The sequence below is a fragment of the Panulirus ornatus genome, chromosome 10 (genome assembly GCF_036320965.1).
Source record: "Panulirus ornatus isolate Po-2019 chromosome 10, ASM3632096v1, whole genome shotgun sequence".
NCBI classification, from domain to species: Eukaryota; Metazoa; Arthropoda; class Malacostraca; order Decapoda; family Palinuridae; genus Panulirus; species Panulirus ornatus.
Window position 1 is genome coordinate 8,532,729 of NC_092233.1, and position 12,339 is coordinate 8,545,067.

The 12,339-nt window shown below is 40.7% G+C and overlaps 1 protein-coding gene across 3 annotated transcripts in view; it reads left to right on the plus strand.

Moving 5' to 3' along the window:
- Window positions 1–12,339, plus strand: part of pds5 (cohesin associated factor B pds5) — a 221,918-nt gene that overhangs the window by 50,302 nt on the left and 159,277 nt on the right. For all 3 annotated transcript variants that reach the window (XM_071665508.1, XM_071665507.1, XM_071665509.1), the window contains exon 5: window positions 5,666–5,873. In XM_071665508.1, the coding sequence (XP_071521609.1) occupies window positions 5,666–5,873 (208 nt within the window). The remainder of the gene's footprint in view (window positions 1–5,665; window positions 5,874–12,339) is intronic.

The window sequence follows — 12,339 nt, forward strand, 5'->3', positions numbered from 1 at the left end:
CATTTTGGAGGAAGGCAGTTATTCTCCTTAGTAGATTTTTAATGTGGCTGAGATTGGATTATTTTGAAAGATAATGTCCTAGAGAACCTACATTTTACGTGAAGAGAAGACAACACCAGGATTCATAACTGCTGAGGATTCCCTAACACTGCTTGTGAGTGGCAGTGCTGAAGGGGACTGCAAGCTTAAACAATTAATGGTCTACCATTCAGAAAACTCCAACGCTCATAAGTGATACATGAAGCAATATATTCCTGTGTGTTATTATTCTAATCTGAAGGGGGTGGATGGCAAGCAAAATTTTCTGTGATTATTTTGCTGCAAAGCTCTATGTTAAGCTGAAGATGCCCTGTGCAAAGGAGAATACAAGTTTCAAGATTTATCTGCTTATTGATAATGCCCCTGGCCATCCATCTTCAATTTAGGACCATAGGGCACATCAAAGTAGTCTTTTTCCACCCATCATTACATCTTTAATCTGGCCTGTGGACCAGGGGGTGATATCCAATTTCATGGCCTGTTATTTACAGATAGTGTTTGCTAAGCTTGTGAAGGTCACATAGAATGACCAGATGCTTGTGAAGGCTTCACCTTCAAGGTTGCTATGGTGATTATTGGTGAGGCCTTGAAGGAAATCACTGGTGTTTGTGTGAACAGATTGTGGTGGAAACCTTGCCTTCAGTTTATTTATGGATCTCAGGGTTTTGAGGTTGAAGTATTAAGATGGCCTACACACACAATTGAAATAGTGAAAAAAGTTGGCTTTGATAAGGTTGAGGAGGGGGATGATGTGGAGATGCTTGAATCACATAAGGAAGAGCTCTCAAATTAAGATCTTCAGTCGGAGAAAGAAGGCAGTGAGGAGGTGGTAGCAGAATAAGGGGAGGTCGGATAAATGTATTCTCTCATTAGCAAGAACCAAACTGAAGCATTTTGTCACTTGTTCTTGCTCTGGCTGTATTTGACAAGGATGACCCAAACACAATGGATTTCAAAGGTGGCCTGAAATGGCCTTGCTTACATCAGATACTATAAAGAAATCAACCATGAGAAGACATTAAAGCTATACAGACAACACTAGATTTCTTTTTTAAAAAAAAAGAGGAGACTTAAGAAGGACCAGTCATCAGCATCTATTGATGTGGTAGATGAACTCACTTGACCATCACCACCACCTTCTACAATTGTGTCATCTGATCGAGATGACCCCCCTTCCCCAGAAAGTCCCCAACTCACCTCCTTCCTGTCCTCAGCACCAGCAAGGAATTATAGAAGAGCGGTAAACATAAGTGATGGAATTAAGTTTATTTTTCGTATAGATATTTATATATTCCCTCAGAGGCCCAGTCCTCTGTTCTTAACGCTACCTTGCTAATGCGGGAAATGGCAAATAGTTTGAAAGAAAAGAAAAGAAAGATGTGTATACTGTAGTGTTTCACTGGTATAATATTTGATACTATCTTAATAGTAACAAAACCTCCAGGTCTCCATTACTTACTTCATTTGATTTATGCATTTTTTATTTACATGATGGTTTAGATATCTGGGAGTGGATCTGTCAGCGGATGGAACCATGGAAGCGGAAGTGGATCATAGGGTGGGGGAGGGGGCGAAAATTTTGGGAGCCTTGAAAAATGTGTGGAAGTCGAGAACATTATCTCGGAAAGCAAAAATGGGTATGTTTGAAGGAATAGTGGTTCCAACAATGTTGTATGGTTGCGAGGCGTGGGCTATGGATAGAGTTGTGCGCAGGAGGATGGATGTGCTGGAAATGAGATGTTTGAGGACAATGTGTGGTGTGAGGTGGTTTGATCGAGTAAGTAACGTAAGGGTAAGAGAGATGTGTGGAAATAAAAAGAGCGTGGTTGAGAGAGCAGAAGAGGGTGTTTTGAAATGGTTTGGGCACATGGAGAGAATGAGTGAGGAAAGATTGACCAAGAGGATATATGTGTCGGAGGTGGAGGGAACGAGGAGAAGAGGGAGACCAAATTGGAGGTGGAAAGATGGAGTGAAAAAGATTTTGTGTGATTGGGGCCTGAACATGCAGGAAGGTGAAAGGAGGGCAAGGAATAGAGTGAATTGGAGCGATGTGGTATACAGGGGTTGACGTGCTGTCAGTGGATTGAATCAAGGCATGTGAAGCGTCTGGGGTAAACCATGGAAAGCTGTGTAGGTATGTATATTTGCGTGTGTGGACGTGTGTATGTACATGTGTATGGGGGGGGGGGTTGGGCCATTTCTTTCGTCTGTTTCCTTGCGCTACCTCGCAAACGCGGGAGACAGCGACAAAGTATTAAAAAAAAAAAAATGATGGTTTTTAAGAATGGACCTGCTACATAAATCGAGTGGTCGTTCTGCTCCTTTTAAAACCTTACCTCTGCATGTATCTATTAGACCCAAAAAAAAGATTTAGATCAAAAGACAGCTTTATGTTATGGCTCACTAATTTGTCTTTCCAACCATTGTTGTAATGTCTTATCATTTAGCGTCTCCTAAACCGTCTGCTAGATTTGGTTTGAATAAGAGTGTGCTTGAGAGAGCAGAATGGGATGGGCTGAAATGGATATATTTGAGAGAATGAGTGAGGAAAGGTTGGCAAAGAGGAGATATGTGCTTGAAGTGGATGGAACGAGGAGAATTAGGAGACCAAATTTGAGATAGAAGGAGGAAATGAAAAAGATTTTAAACAAATGGGGCCTGAACATGTAGGAGTGTGAAAGGCATACATAGGATAGAGTGAATTGGAAAGATTTGGTATACTGGGGTCAATTTGCTGTCAGTGAATTGAACCAGGGAATATGAAGCTTTTGGGGTAGATCATGGAAAGGTCTGTTCGGCCTAGATATGGATAAGGAGTTGTAGTTTTAGTGCATTACACATGACAGCTTAAGAATGGATATGAGCGTATGTGGCCTTTCTTTCTTTGTTCCTGGTGGTGCGTCACTAGTGTGGAAAATGGTGATCAGGTATGAATGAAAGAAGTTAGAGGTTGACAAAGAGGATATATGTATTGGAAGTGGAGGGGACAAGAAGGGGAAGACCAAATTGGAAGTGGAAGGCTGGAGTGAAAAAGATTTTGAGTGACCAGAGCCTGAATGTGCAGGAGGGTGAAAGATGTGCATGAGATAGAGTGAATTGGAACAGTTTGGTATACAGGGGTTGACATTCTGTGAATGGACTGAACTAGGGTATGTGAAGTGTCTGGGATAAGCCATGGAGGGTCTGTGGGGCCTGGATGTGGATAGGGAGCTGTGGTTTTGGTGCATTTCCCATGACAGCTTGATGTGGCCTTTCTTTGTCTGATCCTGGTGCTACCTTTATATAGGTGGGAAATGGTGATCAAGTATGAAAATAAAAGGATATACATTGTTGCATCTCCCGTATTGATGTTTTGTTAGACAAAATGAACAACACAATACCCCCCTGTTGCTTCATCCTTCTGTCTTTTTCTTGGTCTCCCCCTCCTTCATCCTCTTTTGCTTCTGACAGGAAGATTCTTTGTTGGTCTTTCCTTGCTTTCCTCTTTTTGTGTCCAAACTGTTGCAGCACATCTTCGTCAGCTATCATAAGTAGACTGCAAATACCTCTCTTACTTTGTCACATCACACATTGTCCACATGCATTCTGTTTCCAGCACATACACCATCTTTTGCATTTAAAGTCCAAAACTCACACCTATGCAATACTATCAGGATTGCTGTGCCATCAAGTATACCTATCTTATCCCATATAAACACTGGCCCTCCCTTCTACATGCTCCTTAATGCACCCAAGATCATTGCCCCCTCTCCCACCCAACAACAAACTTCATTTTGAGAGAATATGCTAGAGGAGAAAGTCGAGAGTTAAAGTGAATAAAAAGGTAAGTTATTGAGTTTAACAGGGTGGAGAGATAGGTTGGTTAGTGTATGAATTTGAATGGAGAGAACATGGAGGAAGTAGAATGTTTGTGATACCTAGCATTTTGACACAGAAGTAGATGAAACCATGTGAGCTTTTAAGTGAGCAGTAGGATGTGTGAGTGGGCTAAGATCTTCAGTGCATTAAGGACAGTGTGAAAGGAGAGAGCATTGATGGGTATGTTTGTTGGTATAGGTTGGTATATGGTCCCGAAAATGTTGTATGGGTGCACAGTGTGGGCTTTAGATAAAAAAAGCACAGAAGAGGGTGAATGTGTTGGAAATGAAATGCTTAAGGACAATATGTTGTGTGAGAAAAGTTAGTCATGTAAGACGATGATAAGGTAAAAGAGAAGTGTGGTTTGAGAGAGCAGAAGAGAGTATGCAGGAATTATTTGGATGCTGGGAGAGGTTAAGTGAGAAAGAGATGACTAAGAGATATGTGTATGTTTCAGAAGTGGAAGGGACAAAGAATTGTGGGAGACTGAATGGATTACTTACCTGTGTACCTATGAGAGGATTTTGCCATGATGGTGAGGCTTGATGTGGATAAGGAGCTGTAGTTTTAGTGGTGCTCACTGTACTACTTGCCTGTTGTATAAAACTCTTTTGCTTGCCTGCTATTCCTCTTGTTTGGTTGTGAATTTAAGTTTCTTCTATTTTCTTCAGCCAAGGGTCTAATCTTCTTTGGAATGTTTCTGTAGTCATTCAGTGCTCTGATTGCAGGAGGGTCTGAGGAATGCAATAGAAAGAGATAATTGGAGCAGTTTGATCTATCTATTTATCTGTATCTCTAATTCTTGTTCCATTCTGGAACTCCCTCAAGGGGGTGGCCATGGCAATAGAGTCTCCATAACTAGTGATCTCTAGTGCTGCTTTTTATCCTTGAGTGCCTTACTCTTTAACAGGTCACTGGCAGAGGGCAAGTCTTGTGCAGTTTGATGTATAGGGGGTGATATGCTGTCAGTGGGATGAACCAAGGCATAAGCAGCAATCTAGGGAAACTACAGTAAGGTCTGTAGGGTTTGGCTGTAGACATGGGGCTGGAATTTCCTTTGGGGTAGTATAGTGACAACTGGAGAGAGGTTGTAAGCAAATAAGGCCATTCTTCTTCTGTTCCTGGTGCTACCCTGCTGTGCAATGAATGGCAAATTTGTGTGAAAAGAATGTGAAAATCTGTGTAAATATGTGCAGATAGTAACTATAGATAGTAATAACCATCATTTAGTGAATGAAAGTCATGAGGTACACTCTTGACTGTACATTCCTCATCACAGTAATTATAGATAGTAATAAACATCATTTAGTGAATGTAAGTCATGAGGTACACTCCTGACTGTACATTCCTCATCATCTCTGCATATCTTATACTTTTACATGTATTTCTTTCATAAATAATGGGGTCAGTATATAATTTGCATCAGGGATTCATCCTCCACCCTACCTTTCTCATCTTCCCCCGCCTCCCCTTGGTGAAACCTCGTCATGATAGTTATAGCTGCCACTCCGATATAAGTTATATTGTCCTTAACTTTTATTTTTACTTTTTCATTTTGTAATGGAAAAAAAATTGAATGCCCTCTTTTTGTCAGTTTCATACTTTGCATTCTGCAAAGTCACCCAGCATTTAAGGGTTAAGAATTCTTTAATTCTGTGTAGTAACCTTACTCTTGTAGCATTCTAATTTATCACTTCTTTCTAGTTATTAGGTTTAGTAATCAGATTATTAGATTCATAAGTAAATCTTTTAATATTCTACCCCACAGTGATGAACACAGTGGGAAAGTGAAGTCTTTTATGTTGGATGTACTGTGTCCACTCATCAATGAGAGTGATGTTGTGTCCAATGATCTGCTGGATATTATATTATCAAATGTCCTTGAACCAGCCAAGTCCCAGCGGAAAAATGCCTACTATCTAGCCAAAGAATTGGTGGTGAAGTGCTCCGATACCCTAGAACCTTATATTCAAGCGGTAAGTGAAGCATGTGATTTCAATATATATTTAAACAACTCATTTTTTATAATGTAAATGATTTTATGTGAATATTAGTGGTAAGGAAATCATTGATAGTATTTTCATTAGTTTTGATTTACTGAGATTTTTTGTGCTGTATTTCTGTGTTTAGAGGGATTTTTTTTTGTTTATCTTTGCTTTTCTTACTTGCCTTAGTGAGATAGCATCAGGAACTGATGACTGAGGCTTTTAGGAAAAACCCCAGCTTGCACTTTCTAGATACTACGCTGGCAGAATTTCATAAAGAACTGTTAATTGCAGTTGGTTGCATCACTTTCAAATGATGTGCTAAGTCAAGCCTTTTTTTTTTATCTCCATATCCTCCTTTAGCAAGTTATCAACGGGAAATGATGAATAAAAATCACATTTGCTCACATATACATTTTCTAGCTGTCAAATATGATACACAGAAACCAAAGCTCCCTAGCCACTACTGGGCTCCATAGACTTTCCATGGTTTTAAGCTAGTTATGTTGAGAAAAACCATGTTGATGCAGGAAAACTAGATAAAACATATGTGAGGACAAACATTGCCTTGTCATCATTGATCATATTACCAATTAGCTGTTGGTGCTTGATAACCACAGACAGGGAACCTTAAAGTTAGAAGTCATCATCAGCCTTGAGTGTGAACCATAGAGTGATGACAGAGTATGATATAAGGAGAATGGCTATAACATCCCTCAACATTTGCCAGTGTTCTGTGCTTGGTATCTGGTGAACAAAATGGACTTTATGATTACTGGCTTGTGCTTTTTGTAATACCTTGTGTGATAAACACTAATTTCTCATTTGTTTTGTGGCTGAAAAAAAAAGGAGTTTTAAGATCTTTTAGGGGTGATCTATATGCTGAAGAGTTCTACTACTTCTGCTTCAGCATCTAGGGCACCTCCATTTATTCCTTGCTCTGGAACATGGCATCACCTGCAGTGCAGCCAACTATTAAGTGTTTTGAAATGTCATCTTGAGAGTTGTGACGTAACTTCATGATGAATTGTAGATCAATGCATAATATGAGATATTAGCTGCATGCTGTTCCATGTCCCTTTTGATTATCATTTGTCCTACCTCTTTGTATGGGAAAAATATGCTTCTTGTGGTATGGCTTTTATGCAGTAGTCATTTCATATACCTGATGAAGTTTTGTAAGTTTCTCAGGCATTCTTTTCTTTGTAGGTAGTAGATTTCTGGTTGTTACATTGATGGCCTTCCTCGTGGTGTGCAACTCTCTTATTTCTGTGAATTTTTGAGGAATTTTTTGCGTCCTTTTAAACAAAATGCTCCAAAATACAAATATTAAAGCCAAGTTTGGATATTGTTAGGAAGCACTGGTGTCACAGCAAGCAAAGAATGATATGTGGTACTTGATGGCTTATTAGTACACTTCCAGCAGAGTAGCATATTTTTTTCTTAAAGTAGATTCTTTGCGGAAGATGAAAGCCGGCAAGGCAGCAGGTTTGGATGGTATTGCAGTCGAATTTATTAAAAAAGGGGGTGACTGTATTACTGACTGGTTGGTAAGGTTATTTAATGTATGTATGACTCATGGTGAGGTGCCTGAGGATTGGCGGAATGCGTGTATAGTGCCATTGTGCAAAGGCAAAGGGGATAAGAGTGAGTGCTCAAATTACAGAGGTATAAGTTTGTTGAGTATTCCTGGTAAATTATATGGGAGGGTATTGATTGAGAGGGTGAAGGCATGTACAGAGCATCAGATTGGGGAAGAGCAGTGTGGTTTCAGAAGTGGTAGAGGATGTGTGGATCAGGTGTTTGCTTTGAAGAATGTATGTGAGAAATACTTAGAAAAACAAATGGATTTGTATGTAGCATTTATGGATCTGGAGAAGGCATATGATAGAGTTGATAGAGATGCTCTGTGGAAGGTATTAAGAATATATGGTGTGGGAGGCAAGTTGTTAGAAGCAGTGAAAAGTTTTTATCGAGGATGTAAGGCATGTGTACGTGTAGGAGGAGAGGAAAGTGATTGGTTCTCAGTGAATGTAGGTTTGCAGCAGGGGTGTGTGATGTCTCCATGGTTGTTTAATTTGTTTATGGATGGGGTTGTTAGGGAGGTGAATGCAAGAGTTTTGGAAAGAGGGGCAAGTATGAAGTCTGTTGGGGATGAGAGAGCTTGGGAAGTGAGTCACTTGTTGTTCGCTGATGTTACAGCGCTGGTGGCTGATTCATGTGAGAAACTGCAGAAGCTGGTGACTGAGTTTGGTAAAGTGTGTGAAAGAAGAAAGTTAAGAGTAAATGTGAATAAGAGCAAGGTTATTAGGTACAGTAGGGTTGAGGGTCTAGTCAATTGGGAGGTAAGTTTGAATGGAGAAAAACTGGAGGAAGTAAAGTGTTTTAGATATCTGGGAGTGGATTTGGCAGCGGATGGAACCATGAAAGTGGAAGTGGATCATAGGGTGGGGGAGGGGGCGAAAATTCTGGGAGCCTTGAAGAATGTGTGGAAGTCGAGAACATTATCTCGGAAAGCAAAAATGGGTATGTTTGAAGGAATGGTGGTTCCAACAATGTTGTATGGTTGCGAGGCGTGGGCTATGGATAGAGTTGTGCGCAGGAGGATGGATGTGCTGGAAATGAGATGTTTGAGGACAATGTGTGGTGTGAGGTGGTTTGATCGAGTAAGTAATGTAAGGGTAAGAGAGATGTGTGGAAATGAAAAGAGCGTGGTTGAGAGAGCAGAAGAGGGTGTTTTGAAATGGTTTGGGCACATGGAGAGAATGAGTGAGGAAAGATTGACCAAGAGGATATATGTGTCGGAGGTGGAGGGAACGAGGAGAAGTGGGAGACTAAATTGGAGGTGGAAAGATGGAGTGAAAAAGATTTTGTGTGATCGGGGCCTGAACATGCAGGAGGGTGAAAGGAGGGCAAGGAATAGAGTGAATTGGATCGATGTGGTATACCGGGGTTGACGTGCTGTCAGTGGATTGAATCAGGGCATGTGAAGTGTCTGGGGTAAACCATGGAAAGCTGTGTAGGTATGTATATTTGCAGTGTGTGGATGTATGTATATACATGTGTATGTGGGGGGGGGGGGGTTGGGCCATTTCTTTCGTCTGTTTCCTTTCGCTACCTCGCAAACGCAGGAGACAGCGACAAAGCAAAAAAAAAAAAAAAAAAAAAAAAAAAAAGATTCTTTGAACTCTACATTAAGTGGATCCTATGAAGCTTTCATTTAATTTTCCAGGTCTCTTCTATTACTCCTTGTTCCTTTACTTTAGGGAAGTAAAAACAAGTCACCTTTTCTAATATCACCTTGAAAGTTTTGTAATAAAATTTGATCAAGACTGTACTTGATTACATTTTCCAGCATTAACAAGGTAGCGTTAGGAACAGATGAAGAGAGGCCACTTCCACTCGCGTCCATTCTCTTGCCGTTAAGTGTAATGCATCAAAACTGCAGCTCCCTATTTGCAACCAGGTCCCACAGGACTTTCTGTGGCTGCTTCACATGCACTGTTTCAATCCATTGACAGCATGTTGATCCCAGTATACCACATCATTCCAATTCACTCTTTCCCAAGTGTGCTTTCATTTTCAGGCCCTGATTGCTTCAAATCTTTTTTACTCCATCTTTCCATCTCTGATTTGGTCTCCTGGTTTTCCTTGTTCCCTTCTCTTCTGACATATATATCCTCTTTTTCAACCTTTCCTCACTCATTCTTTCCATATGACCCAACCATTTCAGCACACCCTCTTCTGCTCTATCAACCACTCTCCTCATATATAAGCTATGTATTTTTTTCCTATCAATATACATGTTGAATATTAGAATATTTTTTAGTTTTATCCTTGTAGTTAGACACCGTGATTATCTGTCTTGTAATTTTGTCACTCTGTTAGCATCAAATCAAATGAGAAATGAACTTCTTTGGTTTTTATAAAGGTGAAATCTGTTACTCGTTCAGTCTTACAATGTTCACTTGATCCTGAGAGACTCTCTTTCAATTTAACAAATAGAAATGAGAAAAATATTTTTTCCCTCCAGAACATGTGTATATTATTCATAAATGGGCAGCCAGCAACCATGGAGTAAAGTTACCAGTACTAGCCACCTGGGTATTGGTAGGGTTAGTGACAGTTTGCACTGTGAGCCAGCACTTCAGTGGTTGTCAAGTTGCACTCCTCTGACCCAGGTACCTGTCTTCCCTTTCTGCCTCACCCACACATGGCCTACTGGCTTTTTACCTACAAACAGATAATCTCTCCTTGTTACACATAACACTTGTCAACAGTTAACTCACACAGCTAATTCTTCATAAGTCTAGATTTTCCTGGGGTGAGCGCTATTCACTAGCCCTGCATTTTAGCAAAATGGTAGGAGCAGTAGATAGCTGTAGTAGGTAGGAATATTAAGGCATGAGCATTAGGTAGAAACACTCGATAGAAGTAGTAGGCAGGAGCATTAGGTAGATACATTAGGTAGTATAGTCTGTAGAAATATTAGGTAAGAGCCTCTGCAAATACTGTGCTAGTGTATCCCTCTGCCAGTGGCCTGTTAAGGGTGAGGCACTGAAGGCTAAGAAGTGGCACTTGAGTCCACTAGTTTTGGAGACTCTATTGCCATGGCCACCCCCTTCAGGGACTTCGAGCTGGAACAGGCATCAGAGATATAGATAGATAGATAGATAGATAGAAATAAAGAAATAAAAGGGGAAACAGAAGAAGGAGTCATGCGGGGAGTGCTCATCCTCCTCAAAGGCTCAGATTGGGGTGTCTAAATGTGTGTGGATGTAACCAAGATGAGAAAAAAGGAGAGATAGGAAGTATGTTTGAGGAAAGGAACCTGGATGTTTTGGCTCTGAGTGAAACAAAGCTCAAGGGTAAAAGGGAAGAGTGGTTTGGGAATGTCTTGGAAGTAAAGTCCGGGGTTAGTGAGAGGACAAGAGCAAGGGAAGGAGTAGTACTACTCATGAAACAAGAGTGGTGGGAGTATGTGATAGTGTAAGAAAGTAAACTCTAGATTGATATGGGTAAAACTGGAATTGGATGGAGAGAGATGGGTGATTATTGGTGCATATGCACCTGGGCATGAGAAGAAAGATCATGAGAGGCAAGGGTTTTAGGAGCAGCTGAGTGAGTGTGTTAGTAGTTTTGATGCACGAGACCAGGTTATAGTGATGGGTGATTTGAATGCAAAGGTGAGTAATGTGGCAGTTGAGGGAATAATTGGTGTACATGGGGCGTTCAGTGTTTTAAATGGAAATGGTGAAGAGCTTGTAGATTTAAGTGCTGAGAAAGGACTGGTCATTGGGAATACCTGGTTTAAAAAGAGAGATATACATAAGTATATGTATGAAAGTAGGAGGGATGGCCAGAGAGCGTTATTGGATTACATGTTAATTGATAGGCGCACGAAAGAGAAGCTTTTGGATGTTAATGTGCTGAGAGGTGCAGCTGGAGGGATATCTGATCATTCCTTGTGGAGGCGAAGGTGAGGATTTGTAGAGGTTTTAAGAAAAGAAGAGAGAATGTTAGGGTGAAAAGAGTGGTGAGAGTAAGTGAGCTTGGGAAGGAGACTTGTGTGAGGAAGTACCATGAGAGACTGAGTACAGAATGGAAAAAGGTGAGAACTAAGGAGGTAAGGGGAGTGTGGGAGGAATGGGATGTATTTAGGGAAGCAGTGATGGCTTGCGCAAAAGATGCTTGTGGCATGAGAAGTGTGGGAGGTGGGCAGATTAGAAAGGATAGTGAGTGGTGGGATGAAGAAGTAAGATTATTAGTGAAAGAGAAGAGAGAGGCATTTGGACGATTTTTGCTGGGAAATAATGCAAATGAGTGGGAGATGTATAAATGAAAGAGGCAGGAGGTCAAGAGAAAGGTGCAAGAGGTGAAAAAGAGGACAAATGAGAGTTGGGGTGAGAGAGTATCATTGAATTTTAGGGAGAATAAAAAGATGTTTTGGAAGGAGGTAAATAAAGTGCGTAAGACAAGGGAACAAATGGGAACTTCAGTGAAGGGGGCTAATGGGGAGGTGATAACAAGTAGTGATGATGTGAGAAGGAGATGGAGTGAGTATTTTGAGGGTTTGTTGAATGTGTTTGATGATAGAGTGGCAGATATAGGGTGTTTTGGTCGAGGTGGTGTGCAAAGCGACAGGTTTAGGGAGAATGATTTGGTAAACAGAGAAGAGATAGTAAAAGCTTTGTGGAAGATGAAAGCCAGCAAGGCAGCGGGTTTAGATGGTATTGCAGTCGAATTTATTAAAAAAGGGGATGACTGTAATGTTGACTGGTTGGTAAGGTTATTTAATGTATGTATGACTCATGGTGAGGTGCCTGAGGATTGGTAGAATGCTTGCATAGTGCCATTGTACAAAGGCAAAGGGGATAAAAGTGAGTGCTCAAATTACAGAGGTATAAGTTTGTTGAGTATTCCTGGTAAATTATATGGGAGGGTATTGATTGAGAAA